Raw genomic sequence first — 17,143 nt, 5'->3', positions numbered from 1 at the left:
TTTGTCCTTATAGTGTACATTTTATTGGAGGAGGTGCAAGCGAAAAATTACTCCGTAGGGTCGCAGAATGGAAAAGAGTGGGAAGGGATGTGCCATTTTGGCGAAGCTTTAAATTCGTGACCCTCGTCGTGGAGAGGCCGAGAGATAACACCAACACCGAGCTCGGTTGCTGCCTTACCAGCGTTGGACGTTACCTTTCGGCGCTCGAGACGATGTCTTTGGATAGGGTATGTAGTGTCTTTGTCTAATTAATTGCTCTCGAGCTCAGAATGACCTTGCATAGTTTTCACTCAAAGGTCGAACTGCATTAGTCACTGGTGGCGCATGGGGTTGCGGGCTTGCATTTTCTCAAGGCCTTGCGGAGGCGGGCGCAGATATTGCGATTTTTGATGTGGTACCTCCAGCTGAAGGACTTCTTGCAATTCAAAATAAATATGGAATAAAAATAAAGTCTTACCGGTAAGTACGGTCATGCGTTCCTGCTCTAGCTGCCGTGCTGCCTGGACTGAGATCCTGCTAGGCTTGCTAATGCTTCTTCAGTGTTGATGTAAGTGACCTGAAGAGTCTTCAAGAAGGGTTCGCGGAGTTTAGCAAAGACTTTGGAAATAAATTAGATGTATGTGTGCCATGTGCGGGCATAAATCGGAACCTGAGTTTCCTGGATACTCCATGGGAAGAACACCAGAAGTTGCTCGACGTCAACGTGCTTGGTGTCTATTATACTGCACAGATGGCCGCAAGGCAGATGATCGCAAACGGTACCAAGAAAGGGAGCATCATCATGGTGGCTAGTATTGCAAGTTACAGAGCTATCCGTGGCCAAATGTCCAGTGCATACTGCGGCACCAAAGGCGCTGTGCGTGCCATGTGCGCCCCAATTGCTGCGGAGCTAAGCCAATATGGAATTCGAGTCAATACTATCTCCCCAGGATATGTTCGGACGGAGATGACCGCACCGGTGAGTACCCTTGAATCGGATGGCGGCTCGATGGCTGATATGACGGTCAAGTTTCCTCACCTTCTCGAGAGCTGGAAAGAGGAAATAATGAACAATCGGGTTGCAGAGCCTGAAGACCTTCAAGGAGCCTGTGTTTTTCTTGCGAGTGACGCAAGCTCATACATGACTGGACAAGATGTTCTGATCGACGGAGGTGTAACCAGATGGTGAATGTTGACAACCGCTTTCTCTATCGGTTCGTATATGCTGTTTGGTTGCTGCACGGATCTAATAGCTGACAGTATAGAGAAAGGTATTCTATTTTTCTACTGGGTATTTTAGAGACATGTTCAATGAGTTACCGCATTTCTGGAAGCCTTGCAATTAGACCATTCCTTTTCGACCTATAAGCTTGGTCGAGCACATTCAACGGTCGTGAATTTTGTTCTAAGCTTTGGAGAACAATCATGCCCTCCCTGACCAAGGCCCACCGAATTGTGCTTAGATGTTTCGTCATGATTTTTGTAAGTCCAGCCGTGCCATAGCTCCCACGGCTTAGACGCATTTCTTCCATATTCGACCGTGTCATCGCGCTAATCACCATGTTCATCTCAGCTCGCGCATCCCAATCCACGCACTCCTCGTAATCCTCCTCTAAACTACTGTCATTTTGACTCTCTGCGGCTTCGCGGCGTTTTTCAGGCCTCATAGTTCTGAATCTCTGAATTTCATTGGCATTGCTGCCAGAGCCAGCGGTATGGAAAGCCCAACAAGTAAGTGTTGCAATGTAGAGGCACCAAGGATAATGGAAAACATTATCCACATCCCAATTTTTCAGCTTCCGGATACCGTCTCGGAGAAGATGCGCTGCATGGGAAGCGGCTTTGACAGCTGACGCGACATTAGTCTCTACCCAATTATCGATCCGCTGCCGAGACCTTGCATAGTCGGATTCAGTAACGGGACGACCAATGATATGTTTGGCACCGGCTAGTATTTGCAGGTCAATGATTTCGACCTGAAGAGAAATGTGGGCAGCATGATAAATCGCAAGAGAGGAGACGCGCAAGCGCTGAAACCGAGCCCTAGCTTCGGAATCGAACGATAAAGATCGCATTGCTACTTTGCAATATGCATCGAAGTCGCCCTTCCAAGCCTCATACGAACGCATAATACGTGATCGCCAAGTGTCTTCACCATCCGTGATCGCAAGTCCTTGGGTGTCATTAGTGCGACTAATTTATTGGCTCCGAGATCAAATGCTCTTACCAAGCGAAGTCTGCTCTCTTCTATTTAGGTCCCACGCCACCGACATAAGCCCATGTAAGATCAGAATTCTTGATAAAGCGTTGAGATGGGTGTTTGGAAGTTCGGTGCCCGGGTTGACATAAGACTTGAATACCGAGAGAAATTGAGGGGGCGACCCTTTTTGGCTGAGAGCAAACCACATCTCAGCAGACTCTGCTTCCCACATAGCAGAGTCCCATGGGAGGGCCAGCTTCAATTCCGATGCATTCATGCACAAGCTCTGGCTGAAGAGAACTGCATGTTGAGTATCCCACATGAAGCAGAATAGAGCAAGCCTTTTACGGTCAGCAGGAGAACGAAAATTGTTTGCAAAAAGTGCTTACCTTCGACGTTGCTCTGCGTCGACTGCAGACTTCCAGTAATCATTCAGGTCAAGAGAGCTCTCTGTAAACACCGGAGATCGAGCGGATTGGCAATCGCTTCTACGGATCAAACTGCAAACCAGTCGCTTAGTCGAGTCTTACACAGAATTCTATGATTGACAGAAAACAATCTCTCAAAGAAATCAAAATTTCACATTCCCAGGTTTAGGATTATTGCACTTACTTGATAAGCATGCCGTGGAAGAGGTGAGACATGTCATGTTGCACCTGACCGGCACGAGACTTCCCAAAACATTCCACTAGCAGTATAGTCTGCAGTATCCAAAGAGACGGCCGAGCACTAAAAGCTTGGTTGGACATGATTTCTACTCGCATTATATCATGTATACAGACTGCTAGGAGATGCGCCTCCTTATCACTATACGTCGCGCCAAGTAATAGCACAGCGGTCAGAAGAAGGGGATTTACGAGTGAAGGCTGGAATGTTGCTTGATGTAATAAAGGATATGAGAGGTTGAAGCAAGTGAAATATAGATCACTGTATGTTTGAAGTGCGCCGAGGGAGAGTAGAGGGTGTTCAATTGATATATCAGCCCCGTCTGGAGTTTGTGGTCGTGCGTGGTCAATTAGCAGCAAAATTCCCTGACGGGCCGTTTCGTCGATCACAGGAAGTCTATTTGCTTTTGCAGAAAGGTGCTCTCGTGGCCTTATTTCCTCTTCCGACGGCCACTCATACTGTGTTCCACTTTCGGAGGTCCGGTGGGGTAGGCGCTTCCCACTATCCCGTGCCACCGACAAACGTGAATTATTCAAGCTGCTTTTTCCAGGAATGTCAAGTGTTGAAGCCCCATTATCTCTGGACTCAGAGCATTCCACTTGGATACGTGAATTGGAAGAAGAATTCGAAATCACGCATTGACTTGAGAAGAGGCCACTGCCAGGAGCCAGACGCGGTGTTCCAATGGATAAAGGGGAATTGTCCTTGCAGCGGCTGGGCGACGAATTATTTTCAGCACCATTCAGGGAGCCTTGAGGAAAAAGCGGTTGTTGGTCAATTATATTGCCGGGAGCAAGAGTTTCGAGCGCAGAATATGAAATGGGTGTTTCCGAAAACCTGTCATGCGCAGCTTTGCTACGATTTTCTAGACCAGGATAATTCTCAGACGCTGCGTGTATGGATGATATTGAACGAGACATCTCGTTACTGAGAGTCTGGCCTTCTGTGGGTAAGTATTGAGCAGTTTCTGACTGGCCGGGGGACTGATGGGTCCACATCTTCGAATCAAAAAGCCAGTTGTAGTAGCTCATTGTCGTGAAGGGCATATTGAATGAGCTTGCTAAGAAATAATTTAAACCCAGATTCATAAGCGTTGGTTTAGCATGTTTCTTACCCGTATCTGGCGCAAAGATATCATCAAACAGTATGTCGTGGCCCGGCTTTTCCAAAGGCTGTATTCCCCACGATCCATTTCGCAAAAAGTCTTCATTGTCAAGACTATGCAAAGCAGATATGTCCTCAGACACTGACCACCGATCTAGACTTGACGAGGGCATATCTAAAAGGATATCATTGTTCAGTCCAGAAATGGAACCTGAATTTGATCTAGGCGGAGACAATGGCGCCTCGTTCAGCTCGGTCGCATAGTCAACAGTATCCGGTAGCTCACGCATCGGCTCATCCGAACTTTTGGAATCGCTGCTAATCAGCGATCTGAGCGACACTTTTCGTCTCTTCTGGGCGGGTCGAGCCGGCTTCTCGTGCTCAGGACGCCTCTTGGCCATAACATTTCCATTTTCATCCCTCCACAACCGTTTTCGGGTAGCTAAATGTCCCAATCCCTCTCCACCAGCTGCGGCGTCTTTCTCTTGATGGCGCACCATGTGGCGATCTGATCAAACGTTAGGAGCCTAACTCAATTGCCACGTAGGATTCGCATTTTACCAAGTAAATCGCGCCTTTTGAAATGGGCGCGGCACCTCAAGCACGTGTTTTCTCCTTCGCTGTGATTCAGGGCATGCCTTTGAGCATGCTCCGGCCGTGAAAATGACTTGCCACAGCCCTCGAAAGTGCAACGGTACCGTTTTGAAGAAGACTGGTCAGGCATCATGCTCACTTGCTATTACGCAGGGACGCACGAGATGCCAGGACGCTGTAACGAGCATGAGAGGAGCGGAGCTGCGGAGGGATGAGCAGCAAAAGATGATGGACCGTAATGCGGGGCAGCGGTTGACTTCATTGAAGCCTTTCCAATCTGCGTAACTCACCCATGGCAAGTGGCTGAATCTGGCTTATCGTGGATAAACATACGTAAAGAGTTGGCGTATCTATCCGCGCAGCAGATATCAACTAGTTCCAGGGACTCGTCGGAAGCTAAGTTTGACTAATTTTGTCCGAGCTGCAGCAGTACTTATCGCTGCAGGACCCCGCCATTAATTTGGTCGCTCGGGTCTACGACTGGCGAGCCGGCCGACACATCCGTCATCGAGTTACAGTTGTACATTGCGGCAACCAGGATAGAACGGAATAATGAAGAGACCTTATGCTCTATATTAAGAAGGCACAGCTGAGCAGGTTTTGGAGTCTTTAGGCACTCGTAGCTGAGTCCGCCAATAACATCGGCGAACAGAAAATATTTACATTTAGAATATTTGAATACCTCCATCTGAAAAGCCCCGTCCCATGAGGATTTTGTAAACAATAAAAAGCCAAAATGTAACAGCAATGCCAGAACACCTTTCATGCAGCCAACTTAACATTTTCTTGCCCATAAAAAGGGTAGTCGACATATCCCTTGCTTGGCGGATCTGCACCATAGAACGTACTTCGGTCGTAAGAATTCAATGGTAAACCTTCCGCTAGACGTTTAGGAAGATCGGGGTTGGAAATGAATTGACGCCCAAAAACTATGGCATCAGCTTCATCATCGGTGAGCTTCGATACGGCGTTATCCCTATTGAAATTACCTGCCGCGAGGAATTTCACGCCACCGTTCAGTAGGATCTGGCGGAACGGGACAAGAGAGTGGCCAACGGGCCCAGCTGTTGCTTCAGCTTCAACCCCTTTGTCTTGGGAAGTATAAGCAGATAAGGCATCCATCTTGGCCTTCTCGTCTAACACCTCATCGAAGCGGGGCTCAACCATGTGCACATAGGATAGCTTGTTCTCCTTGGGGAGCTCCGCAATCTTGGTGCAGAGATATGCCCAGTTGCCATTGGGATCGGAGTCTTTGGTATCTTGGAAGTAATTGTATGGCGAAAGTCGAATGCCGACGCGCTCGGGGCCGATGGCAGAGGTCACCGCCCGTATGACTTCCAAGGGAAATCGACACCGATTCTCGACGGATCCACCGTAGGAATCGATTCGCTTGTTGACGTTGTCGTGCAGAAACTGGTCCAGAAGATAACCATTGGCCCTAATTTTATTTATCAAGATTTGTGATTAGACTGACAACCACGACATACGTGGATCATTAAGCTTACCCGTGGATCTCGACTCCGTCAAATCCAGCTTGCATCGCTCTCTTAGCTGCTGCTGCGAATTCATGGACCGTTTCTTGAATCTGATCAATACTCATGGGTTTCGGGGGGTTACTAGCATAATCGGTCCCATCAAAAGCCTTTCCGCCGATCGGAATGTCGCTGGAGCTGACTGTGTTATGTCCATCCAAGAATGACGGGCAAGTGGCCCGACCTACGTGCCACAGCTGGCAGAAAATAAAACCGCCCTTTGCGTGAACCGCATCTGTGACCCTTTTCCAGCCAGCAATTTGATCCAATGTAAATATGCCAGGCACTCCAGGATAGCCACAAGCCTGTAGTCTGTTAGTATCATGTTCGATGCCGAATTTTAATGCTACACTCGGATGGTTGACATTACCAGACGGCTGATTGGACAAGCCTCTGTCAATTGAAGACCACCTTTGGTTGCCCTTTGATTGTAGTATTGTGCCACCAGGTCTTCGCAATGCCATACTCCATCGGCCTCTTTCGTGCCTCGCATGCGTGTTAAAGGTGCTTGGACGATGCGATGCTCAAGCTCCAGCGTCCCCAATCGAAGCGGTTTGAAGAGCGCAGTGTCAGACAGCGGCAAAAATCCTTCAGGGGAGATTCTAGACGGCATATTTCCTTTTCGAACAAATATTTTCAACGCAGAAGAAAAATAAGGAAATCATGGTGGTAAGTTAGAGGGTGGAATTCTATTAAATATCTTGCCCTGTCCCCCCACTTGCAATATGAACAACGCTATCTGAGATGGTATCAGCTTCCCTCTCTGACAACGCTTTGCCCTCTTCCTTCTGCGATTTGCTTCTGGCTGCGTCTGCAGGGATGGAGGAATGGAAAGTTCCATGGCCTTCATTCCCGGTGATATTGAGCATCACAAAATAAATTGGCCGTTCATAGCCCGCCTGACCCTCCGTTCTGGAATGATCGCCTCTCCGTCGAGTGCTTCCCCTGGCCGTATCGGACTACAGGTCATCAAGGGTCAATGTTGTCCTTGATGGCTGACTTTCGGAACCGAATTCCATGTGGAGTATTCGGTGGACTTGGCTTAGACAAGCATGTGGATCTATGACGATGCTAAGTTGCAACACATCCTTCCTTCAGATTGTTCATCAAGGGTGGGGGTTGCTCAATCAAAAGTGGGATAGTAGGTGGGTACGGGTCTTCCCTATCGCCAGAGGCGAATAGGCCACCCATATCCGCAGTAGTTACCGGCCCAAGTAACTCGTACACTGGACACATTGGGAGACTTTTCTCGCACCTTGTTCCAGTTTGCTTTTTCGTTCTCCGCGCCCACTATTCTGGCCGGTGAAACCTCGACCCACTATTGATTCGCCACGAAGATACGGCTTCGGGTAAGCTAACGTGAGGAATGATCTACCCTCAATAGGGAAGCTCCAAACGGCAGAGGCGTCCGCAAGTTGCTACCTGCTGACTGGACGGAAATCGGATGTTACGACAACGAAGCTACGACCAGTGAAAGGTTCATATTCGGGCGTCTAGTCATGGCTTCTTCTCAAGCTTTTTACGTGCTGTTTAGCCCATCCAAACTGTCTCGTTGTCATGGCTTCAGATCTAGAAAACCATGCGGCGTTCAGTGCTCTAGCCCACGTGATTCATTCGTTTGAAGAAGATACCCTACATTTCTATCTGAATGGATCTCGGGTTGATATTGCAAACCCAAATCCAAATTGGACGTTGCTGGACTTCATACGCTCTCAGCATGGCCTTAAAGGTACCAAGCTAGGCTGTGGTGAAGGCGGATGCGGTGCCTGCACTGTTGTGCTTCAGACTGTTGATGCTAGGCAAAATGGGCGGATTAAGCACCTTTCAGTTAATGCTTGCTTATTTCCACTTGTAGGAGGTGTGTGTCCCCTCTTCAGGTATATCATGCAAAATGTGCTTATAATTATCAAGTTATTGGCAAGCACGTAATCACCGTTGAGGGTCTGGGAAATGTTGAACATCCTCACCCGTTGCAGGAGAGGATTGCCAAATTGCATGGCTCACAGTAAGTTTGACGTCCTCAAACCATCGTACTCTCTTCCTTTCTCTCTCTCTCTCTTTAAAAAAAAATATTGGCGGCCATATTTATCCGATACTTTGGTGGATTGCAAACTTTTCTGTGCTTCTTTCTCTCAATAAAGCGGCGGAAATATTCATTCAACTAGTATTATCCTTCAGAGAAACTATTGCGAAGCTTGATCAGACTCTTTAGCAAATATATGGCTCTTGTTCTAACATTATCTCAATACTAGATGCGGGTTCTGCACGCCAGGTATCGTCATGTCACTGTACGCTGTTATCCGGAACGCGTACGACCCTGTCATGGGGGTATTTAGCCTTTCAGATCACGAAGTTGAAATGAATGGGCATCTTGACGGAAACCTTTGCCGCTGTACTGGCTATAAGCCAATTCTTCAGGCCGCAAGGACATTCATCACTGAGGACCTGAAGGGACGCTTGGCCGCAGGCCCATTAATGAAAGACGCCAAAATATCTATCGATGAGCAAGAGCTCCGGTCGTTTCCATACAGCTCTGAATCCCGCAGTGACGAAATCCCCATTGTGAAATCGAATGGCTCATGTGGGCGACCCGGCGGCTGCTGTAGGGATCGACAGAAGCTGGAAACTCTCACCACCACTAATAACGGCAGTCCAGGGACAGAGTCTTCGCTAGAAACATCTTGCGATGGAAGAGGGCTTTTCTCCTCTACTCCTAGCTCTCGGGGCTCAACTACATCAGACGGGGAGAATATTGCTACAGAAGAGAGCAAAATTCCTATTGCCGGTGCCACTTACGCACGGCCCGTCAAATCACGGGAAAGCAATTTGGCAGGTGCAGAGGGCATCAAAGCCCAGACTAGTCTGGACGCTCTGCCTCCCGAGCATGGAGATGGTGTCCCGCAATTTTCGTTCTCTCCCTATGTACCCCAAACGGAACTGGTTTTCCCCCCACGTCTCAGAAAATTACCAAAGTCTGCTGTCTGTTACGGCGATTCAAAGAAAATCTGGTTACGCCCAATAAACTTACAGCAACTTCTCGACATCAAGCAAGCTTTCCCGTCTGCCAAGCTCGTTGGAGGAGCAAGCGAAGTCCAGGTGGAAGTGAGATTTAAGAATGCTCCATTTGCTGTCTCGGTATATGTATCAGATGTTCAGGAGCTTCAGACTATTCATCTCCCGGAAAAGGAAGAAGAGCTTCAGTCGATGACCGACTTTGTTATAGGCGCAAACGCTCCATTAACTGAAGTGGAGTCAGCCTGCAAAGTTCTCTACGCGAAACTTGGTCCGCGCGCGTCGGTTCTTGAAGCTGCACGCAAGCAACTTCGTTATTTTGCAGGAAGGCAGATACGTAATGTTGCCTCGCTTGCAGGCAATGTAGCCACTGCATCACCTATCTCTGATATGAATCCTGTGCTTATGGCCGCTGGCGCAACGGTAACGGCGCAAAGTAAGCAGGCAGGGGTGTTCAGACTTCCAATATCTACATTTTTTGTGGCTTACCGTACCACAAGTCTTCCAGAGGATGCAGTGATTACGAGTATTTCCATCCCGATTCCTTCTTCAGGGGCACGTGAAGTACTTAAAGCCTACAAGCAGGCGAAGCGGAAAGATGATGATATTGCAATTGTCACGGCAGCTTTTAGGGTCAGACTTGATTCTCGAGGATTTGTGGAAGACACGTGTCTAGCCTACGGAGGCATGGCTCCTATGACCGTATGTGCCAAGGAAACAATGCGTGCCATTTGTGGTAAACAGTGGCAGGATTCACGGACATTGGACGAGGCTCTAAGATCACTGCAGAAAGAGTTTGATCTTCGCTTCGGGGTCCCAGGTGGCATGGCAACATACCGAAAAACGCTGTCGCTTTCGCTATTCTTCCGCTTTTGGCACGAGGTCGTTGTTGATCTTAAACTTGGTCACGTCGACACTAATTTGATAACCGAAATTCATAGGAGTATCTCCTCAGGCACACGAGATAATTTTAATCCCCATGAGCAAAGAGTGGTAGGTAAACAGATCCCGCACCTCTCCGCCTTGAAACAAAACACCGGTGAAGCCGAGTACGTGGATGACATTCCTCATCAAGAGAGGGAGTTGTATGGCGCTCTAGTCATGTCTAAGAAAGCCCATGCGAAAATCCTTGGAGTTGACTGGAGGCCAGCTTTCGACGCTGGCGCTGTCGGGTATGTTGATAAGCATAGCATCCCAAAGGCCGCAAATGTTTGGGGAAGTATCGTCAAGGATGAGCCATTCTTTGCTGAAGAGGAAGTTCTCTGTCATGGTCAGCCTATCGGTATGGTGTATGCAGAGACGTCTTTAAAAGCTCAAGCTGCGGCACGCGCAGTTCACGTCGACTATGACGATCTCCCTGTTATCCTCACTATCGATGAAGCCATTGAAGCTAAAAGCTTCTTCAAACACGGCAAAGAGCTGAAGAAGGGAAGTGCTCTCAATGACTCGATGGATGAAGCATTTAAATGCTGCGATAGAATATTTGAGGGAACAACTAGAATTGGTGGCCAAGAGCATTTTTACCTTGAGACCAATGCTGCTTTGGTTATACCCAGTAAAGAAGATGGGTCAATGGAGGTTTGGTCTTCAACACAAAACACGTTAGTGCCCCCTCCGAATCAAAATTCTCTCAGCATCTAACGTTTATCAGTATGGAGACCCAAGAGTTCGTAGCTCAGGTCACTGGCGTTCCGAGTAATCGAATCAACGCAAGGGTCAAACGCATGGGAGGCGCGTTCGGCGGAAAAGAATCTCGAAGCGTACAGATTGCTTGCATTCTTGCAATAGCGGCTAAAAAGGAACGTCGGCCAATGAGATGTATGCTTAACCGGGACGAAGATATGATGACGACGGGGCAACGGCATCCCGTTCAGGTTCGCTGGAAAGTAGGAACTACCTCCGACGGGAGACTGATTGCTCTTGACGCCGATGTATATAACAATGCCGGGTACTCCCAGGATATGAGTGGGGCTGTAATGGATCGTTGTTGCACCCATCTCGAGAACTGCTACGAGATACCGCATGTCCACATTCGAGGACATGTGTGCAAGACCAACACGCATAGCAACACAGCATTCCGAGGTTTTGGAGGGCCACAGGGTATGTTTGCAGCTGAGAGTTACATGACGGCAGTTGCTGAAGGACTGAATATTCCTATTGATGAGTTGAGAACCAAAAATCTCTACAAAGAAGGGGACCTTACTCCTTTTCTGCAGAAGATTGACGAAGACTGGCACATTCCAATGCTGATCGAGCAGACTCGGAAAGAAAGCGCCTATAACGAGCGTCTGGCCAATGTGGAAGATTTTAATGCACAGAACAAATGGAAGAAGCGGGGGATTGCAATGATTCCCACCAAATTCGGTCTTAGCTTTGCAACAGCAGTTCATCTGAACCAAGCCGGCGCGAGCGTGAAGATCTATGCTGACGGCAGTATTTTGCTGCACCATGGGGGAACTGAGATGGGTCAAGGACTGCATACTAAGATGGTTCAGGTTGCGGCCCAGGAGCTCGGCGTTCCGGCTGATGCGATCTACGTTCAAGACACAACATCATATCAGGTTGCTAATGCTTCGCCCACCGCTGCATCATCTGGGAGCGATTTGAACGGCATGGCTGTCAAAAACGCGTGCGATCAGTTGAATGAGAGGTTAAAACCATACCGAGAAAAGTACGGCTATAGCGCACCTATGAAAACCATTGCCCACGGGGCATACCTCGACCGCGTCAACTTGACCGCTAATGGGTACGTGAGCTGGTCCCCACGATTTATATTGGTCAGCTGCGTGCTAACGCTATCGGCAGGTATTGGAAAATGCCCAAAATAGGATACCAGTGGGGCAATTACGACGTGAAAACTGTGAAACCTATGTATTACTATTTTACGCAGGTAGGAATCCACCATGGCTTTGTCAAATGATAGGTTGGCTAAGAGGTTTTAGGGAGTTGCTGTCAGCGAGGTTGAGCTTGATCTCTTGACTGGCGACCATACTGTTCTCCGCACGGATATCAAAATGGACGTTGGTCGCTCGATCAATCCAGCCATTGATTATGGTCAGATTGAGGGGGCTTTTGTGCAAGGACAAGGTCTCTACACGATGGAGGAGACTCTTTGGGATCGTAATGGATTGCTAGCTACTCGAGGGCCCGGAACTTACAAAATTCCTGGGTTTAGTGATATTCCGCAAGAGTTCAACGTGAGCTTCTTGCAAGGTGTGCCATGGAACCATCTGAGGTCAATCCAGAGCAGCAAGGGCATAGGTGAACCTCCATTGTTTTTAGGGGCTTCGGTTTTCTTTGCACTTCGAAGCGCACTCGTAAGCGCCCGAAAGGACAACAATCTCCAAGAATACCTTGCATTGGACAGCCCCGCCACCGCTGAACGGCTACGTTTGGCCGTCGGCGACAATCTTTTGAAGCTTGGCACCGTGATGCCCGAGAAGGGCGAGAAGAATTTCTTTATTGCTGTTGCTTGATCTCATTACATTGCGCTGTAGACCATGCAGTTGCTCTATTTTTGCAAGTTACTTTGGACATCAGATTACGCTAGCTTCTGATATTCTACATCATGACATATCCGGATAGAAGAGTAACGATGAAGCAAGGTCTATCTTGAAAAACGGACCGATTTGAAATTATCCGGAACTTCAAAGTGACTTCTCGAAGGAATTTTTCTAGATGATTTACATTTTCTTGCGCTAAGACTGCGTACATTGACAATGGACAGATAAACAATCACCGGGAGGGGAGTGGAAATACGCTCTCGCTAGGGCCTATTTTTGCCACAACAGAGGTTGACACATCCATATCATGTTTCTTGAGTCAGATCCAAATCTACAATCAAGTTCACAGTTGGCCGAATATTTGAGCAATTATCATTGGTCCAGACTAATCCTACTTAGAGCATAACAAAAGCGTCTTCCTTTAGATTTAGACCAAGCATCAATGACCAATACCTTTCAGCATCCATACACGAAAAGATAGGTGTCCGATGGGGCTAGTTGGTTGTTTAGTTTACGATACCTCTAACTGTTGGGAGAAACGCGGTTAAGGCTTACCCGAATCTGGAGGGGAAAGTTCGAAGCGAAGCGAGGGAGACCACCGTGTACTTAAGCGGGAACCTGCCTATATAAAGCTGTATAAAGATCGGTTTTTGTCAGCCGAAACTGAGCGAGTGTCTAAACTCTATCCTTTCAGAAAGTCGTAACTTGGGATCATCATTCGGTTTTAGCCCTCAGAAGATCGAAATTCATCGTCAAAGATTGGGATTTAAACACTCGCCTTTGCAACACGAGTGCATTAGGACAAAGATGATCTGAGAGCAGGAACCTACAAAGCAACCAAGATCGGTTTTTGTCAGCCGAAATTGAGTGAGTGTTCAAAGCGGGATCTTCAAATAAAAGTCGAATCTATCATCATTGGGTTTTACCCCTCCGAAAGGAAATTTGTCATCATTAGGTCGGGATTTAAACACTCACCTTAGGACAATGATGATCTGAGAGGCAACCAAGAAACATATTGATGGAGCACCAAGTGTGAACCGCAAGCTGCTGTTGTTCCTCTCATGACTGAGTCCGACGGAAGCCAACCCTGGGGGTCGAAGTGAGCAAAGACAAAGTAATATCTTGCTTTTCAATGAAGGATAAAATAGCGAAGGCAGAGAGAACTCCAAAACAGATCTGGATGGGGTGGGTAAACCATGAATTTATAGAAATTCTGGGCAGCTTAAACCCTCGAGTGATCTGAGGAGCGCCCTGTGATCCGGGGCCTTGTCTTGACAACTGGTACGTTCTTTGCCTTGTTATTAACTCGTTCCTGCTGTTTTGATATCTACAAGGAAGGAGCACCCTTCAGTGGTGGGGGATAGCACATAGAACTCTTTGCTATTGTTTTCATTTAGGGGGAAGGAACGACACTTGAAGCGAACATCTTGCCTTTCTTTTTGGCTGATCCTACTGGCAATGGGCAATGAATGAGAAGGTCGTCTGCCCCGTCTTTTGCCTAGCTCACAAGAAATCCGACTATTTGCTTCAGAATCAACTAAAAGAATGTTTTCAACTGGCCAATCAAGATCTTGCAAAGTGGTGATCAGGACGGCAGTTTGATTTTATATAAATTGGTAAATGAAGAGGGACGCGGAAAGGGATCACACCAGCATGTGTTCGACCGCAAGTAGAGAGAGCCTGTCCGTCTGCAATCATTTGATGACGGAGCTTTTGATTACGAATGGCGAAAGCAGCAGGAAGTGACTGTCAGTGGACTTCACGGTGAGGTATAATGGGGATATGGCACTCTTGCTGGAGACCAAATGGCAGCTCCTCTCAATGTCCAGTGATGGTGCTGGCCTCAGAATAGACGGAGTCATTCGAAAGCTTCCAGCCAGCGATGCCTTGATAGGTCGCGATGTGGCGCTTAGCATTAACCATGGCAATTTCAAATTCGGATCCTTTACTGGGTTGTACGGGTTTGATATGATGGCTGTTTCAGGGGTAATAATTCGAAGCTAGATAGAGGACGATTATATACAACGGTCTAGGAAGCAGTAACTTCTAAATCAATTTCAAGCGGCTCCCAATGGCATTACAGTGTTCGCTAATTTCCTGGGTCTGAAAGTTTACATGATAATATGTCAATTACTCTAAAGCAAGGGTATCTGCGTCTATCGATATAACTATATCTCTATCACAAAACATTGTAAAACTGTTAGGACACAATACGCCAGTCACTACCCATCAAAGCGGCAGATTGCCTGTTTCCCAGCCTTATCGCTGAGTATCTTTCGATCGAATCGCCATCTTCGGCCATTGCATATGAATCCAAGCGCATAGCTCTGGCTAATAAGATTGACCATCTCTTCCTGAAATGTTTACGGACGTCTGAACGCGAATGCTCTTCGGTCCGGGCTGTTTCTCCATCTGGCGTAGCTGCATATCATCGGGGCCCAAAAGGATATCATCACTCTCGTTATCATTTGTCGTACGTCCTTGCCCACTGATTGACGTTGTTCGGTGATAACGGCCGTCAAACGTGTTCGGAGCGCCAGAATGCTCTACTTCTTGACGACTCCATCCGGTCGTGGCACTTTTGCTTCGGGATGTCGCGAAATGAAAGAAAGATCCAAACAGAGGTTTCAGAGCTGGCACGGAGAGCGCCGTAATAGTGCCGGCGACTTCAGATGTCTCGACTGCCAGCATAGGACTATACGCCCAAGACATGTCAACAAGGAACCCGCCTTGGATGACAAAATCAAGGCGTACGCAAGAGATGCTTTCGAAAGCCTGTTAGCAATTTTGCATTCGACAAACATGAGAATTCAAAGGATGAGCTTACATGATGACTAGAACACCGGGGAATAGAATGCAAGACAACTTCAGCTTCTCCTTCCAGCGAATTTGAAGCATCTTGATGATCATTGATGGAATGATGAACATCAGGAGATCGCAAATTAGTGAAATGACTGAGTTTACCAGATAAATAGTTCCCCAATGCAAGCACTTATATTTCTTGTATTCCTCCTGCCATTCATATGGCCACAACCCCGTGACGGGTGAGCAGTGAAATATGAGGAGAAATATTTGCGGCAGTAGTGCAAGGCTCATGAAAGCGCCAGCCACATACACGAAACGCTGCAAAAGGATGTTCATGCTCGCAAGCCGGTGATAGAAGGCGAGACCAGACATTCGACCAAAATAAAGCGCTAACGTATATACGAGGTGAGCCGCAAAATCTTCAACTTGGGTCCTGTTCACAATGGAATTGCTGAGGACATAGTGGATGTAATCAAAGTGTCGTCCAGAACCGTCCGCAAGGAGAAGTATTGCTAGGATAATGAGAATTACGTAGAAGACCTAAGAATCCGTCAGCAAAGTCGAGAGTTGAACTATGCGAGGTATACACTATAGCGTTGCGATGTTGTTCACGTCTCTTTATAAGGATTACCCACCAATGCAAGTACAATGAGAACGTCGTCAAGGCCAAATCTCTTGGTCAGAATCAGCCGGGCATAGCAACGCAATGACACGAGCAGCACCACAAACACGCCGATTGTCAGCATGGCAATGATGGCCGGTCGATCGCGACTCTCTGCAAGATATTGCGGAGAAATATCATTGGGGACACGACCGGCAGCAATGGCATCTTGAATATCCTTCGGAATCATAGCTTTGGCGCCTCACGCCTTGTTTTTCAGGACATGAACTTTCAAGCACTCACTGGCAATGCATGAACAGCCGATTGCTACACGGAGGATACGAAAAGATTCCGCGGGGTGGGGTTCAAGAACCTAATGAATGCATCGATCTACCCTAAAGACTTGTTGGCCCAAGTTTGGTGTGACTGATTTCAGCCCTGAGTGGCATATCTGCATGCCGGGGAACCCAAGTCGGAAGCGGCAGGTTGCTGCTTATCTGATGAAATACTTGGGCATGAAGGATTCCCGTGGCCCAACACCAGGGAAGCATCTATCAGGGTTCATCGACCAAAAAAAAAAAATTTTCTGGCCAGCGGACGGCTGATGAGCGGCTTTCCGCGTGGCAAGCATGCCGAGTAACTTTGACCTCTTGGCAGTGAGGGCCTAGCTTGACAACGGCGGTCAAATAATGGCCAAGTCTGGACTCAGTCACGGATCGTATCTTAGCTAGGGAGTGCCGTAACGCACAAGGCAAGCATCATTACTGGAATCCGTCGAGCGCTATTTTATTTCGCAATTGAATGATCTGCTTGGTGATCAAACGTCGGCAATTTTGCCACGTGTTGGACATTTTCCAGTAGGTTTTTTGCTAGGTAAAAGGGGTCTGTTATTCTCCTAGTAAGCTCCGAGTTCAGGCCATTGAACTTGTGGGGCGATTTCCATAGAGCAATTTGCTTGCCGACGGCCATGTGGAGGGTGATCGTTTTCCCCAACTTGAACGCAGCCCGATGAAGATGAAGGCGTGGAGACCCTGTCTTGGAGTCGCTCCGAAATTGTCAATGCACCAAATTAGCGGGACGAGCGCGCGTTTCACGGTCGTTATGAAGTGGCTCTTGTATGCAAGGGGACTAGGTTGACGATTCATAG

At 47.8% G+C, this 17,143-nt stretch overlaps 5 protein-coding genes across 5 annotated transcripts; 2 read left to right on the top strand and 3 right to left on the bottom strand.

Annotated features, from left to right (window-relative positions):
- Window positions 1-106: 106 nt before the first annotated feature.
- On the top strand, window positions 107-1,584 carry L228DRAFT_244757 (gluconate oxidoreductase). Its single transcript, XM_018332003.1, has 6 exons — window positions 107-227; window positions 284-459; window positions 541-958; window positions 1,010-1,193; window positions 1,251-1,461; window positions 1,553-1,584. Exons 1-4 carry the CDS (start codon window positions 213-215, stop codon window positions 1,166-1,168), a joined length of 768 nt encoding a protein of 255 aa, XP_018191383.1. The 5' UTR covers window positions 107-212; the 3' UTR covers window positions 1,169-1,193; window positions 1,251-1,461; window positions 1,553-1,584.
- L228DRAFT_84633 (hypothetical protein) lies at window positions 1,232-4,990 on the bottom strand. The gene is made up of 6 exons (XM_018336910.1): window positions 4,511-4,990; window positions 3,960-4,457; window positions 2,792-3,905; window positions 2,569-2,679; window positions 2,207-2,520; window positions 1,232-2,152 (listed from the first exon to the last, which is right to left on the bottom strand). The coding sequence occupies exons 1-6, from the start codon at window positions 4,674-4,676 to the stop codon at window positions 1,296-1,298; spliced, it is 3,060 nt and encodes a 1,019-aa protein (XP_018191382.1). The 5' UTR covers window positions 4,677-4,990; the 3' UTR covers window positions 1,232-1,295.
- Window positions 4,991-5,159: 169 nt separating this feature from the next.
- Window positions 5,160-7,183, bottom strand: L228DRAFT_255282 (FMN-linked oxidoreductase). Its single transcript, XM_018333877.1, has 3 exons — window positions 6,446-7,183; window positions 6,049-6,380; window positions 5,160-5,981 (listed from the first exon to the last, which is right to left on the bottom strand). The coding sequence occupies exons 1-3, from the start codon at window positions 6,686-6,688 to the stop codon at window positions 5,306-5,308; spliced, it is 1,251 nt and encodes a 416-aa protein (XP_018191381.1). The 5' UTR covers window positions 6,689-7,183; the 3' UTR covers window positions 5,160-5,305.
- Window positions 7,184-7,572: 389 nt separating this feature from the next.
- On the top strand, window positions 7,573-12,712 carry L228DRAFT_255281 (hypothetical protein). Its single transcript, XM_018333876.1, has 6 exons — window positions 7,573-7,933; window positions 7,987-8,080; window positions 8,328-10,688; window positions 10,739-11,833; window positions 11,893-11,977; window positions 12,030-12,712. The coding sequence occupies exons 1-6, from the start codon at window positions 7,633-7,635 to the stop codon at window positions 12,561-12,563; spliced, it is 4,470 nt and encodes a 1,489-aa protein (XP_018191380.1). The 5' UTR covers window positions 7,573-7,632; the 3' UTR covers window positions 12,564-12,712.
- A 2,209-nt stretch (window positions 12,713-14,921) lies between these two features.
- Window positions 14,922-16,246, bottom strand: L228DRAFT_266268 (hypothetical protein; the record flags this gene model as incomplete). Its single annotated transcript, XM_018334834.1, has 3 exons — window positions 14,922-15,354; window positions 15,418-15,935; window positions 16,031-16,246. The coding sequence occupies 3 exons, from the start codon at window positions 16,244-16,246 to the stop codon at window positions 14,922-14,924; spliced, it is 1,167 nt and encodes a 388-aa protein (XP_018191379.1).
- Window positions 16,247-17,143: the final 897 nt, after the last annotated feature.

This window comes from Xylona heveae (genome assembly GCF_001619985.1).
Source record: "Xylona heveae TC161 unplaced genomic scaffold L228scaffold_2, whole genome shotgun sequence".
Taxonomy (NCBI): domain Eukaryota; kingdom Fungi; phylum Ascomycota; class Xylonomycetes; order Xylonales; family Xylonaceae; genus Xylona; species Xylona heveae.
Note: the sequence above shows the minus strand (reverse complement) of the source record. Positions and strands in the feature narration are given on the sequence as shown.

Excerpts from the sequence above, each read along its gene's own strand:
- L228DRAFT_244757 (XM_018332003.1), top strand. Across the intron at positions 460-540 it reads ATAAAAATAAAGTCTTACCG|TGTTGATGTAAGTGACCTGA; the intron begins GTAAGTACGGTC and ends ATGCTTCTTCAG. Across the intron at positions 959-1,009 it reads GGACGGAGATGACCGCACCG|TTTCCTCACCTTCTCGAGAG; the intron begins GTGAGTACCCTT and ends ATGACGGTCAAG.
- L228DRAFT_84633 (XM_018336910.1), bottom strand. The coding sequence starts at position 4,676 with ATGATGCCTGACCAGTCTTCTTCAAAACGGTACCGTTGCACTTTCGAG. Across the intron at positions 3,906-3,959 it reads TATCTTTGCGCCAGATACGG|CAAGCTCATTCAATATGCCC; the intron begins GTAAGAAACATG and ends ATTATTTCTTAG. Across the intron at positions 2,521-2,568 it reads GACGCAGAGCAACGTCGAAG|GCTTGCTCTATTCTGCTTCA; the intron begins GTAAGCACTTTT and ends TGACCGTAAAAG.
- L228DRAFT_255282 (XM_018333877.1), bottom strand. The coding sequence starts at position 6,688 with ATGCCGTCTAGAATCTCCCCTGAAGGATTTTTGCCGCTGTCTGACACT. Across the intron at positions 6,381-6,445 it reads CTTGTCCAATCAGCCGTCTG|GCTTGTGGCTATCCTGGAGT; the intron begins GTAATGTCAACC and ends AACAGACTACAG. Across the intron at positions 5,982-6,048 it reads GACGGAGTCGAGATCCACGG|GGCCAATGGTTATCTTCTGG; the intron begins GTAAGCTTAATG and ends AAATAAAATTAG.
- L228DRAFT_255281 (XM_018333876.1), top strand. The coding sequence starts at position 7,633 with ATGGCTTCAGATCTAGAAAACCATGCGGCGTTCAGTGCTCTAGCCCAC. Across the intron at positions 7,934-7,986 it reads CTTATTTCCACTTGTAGGAG|TTATTGGCAAGCACGTAATC; the intron begins GTGTGTGTCCCC and ends ATAATTATCAAG. Across the intron at positions 8,081-8,327 it reads GCCAAATTGCATGGCTCACA|ATGCGGGTTCTGCACGCCAG; the intron begins GTAAGTTTGACG and ends TCTCAATACTAG.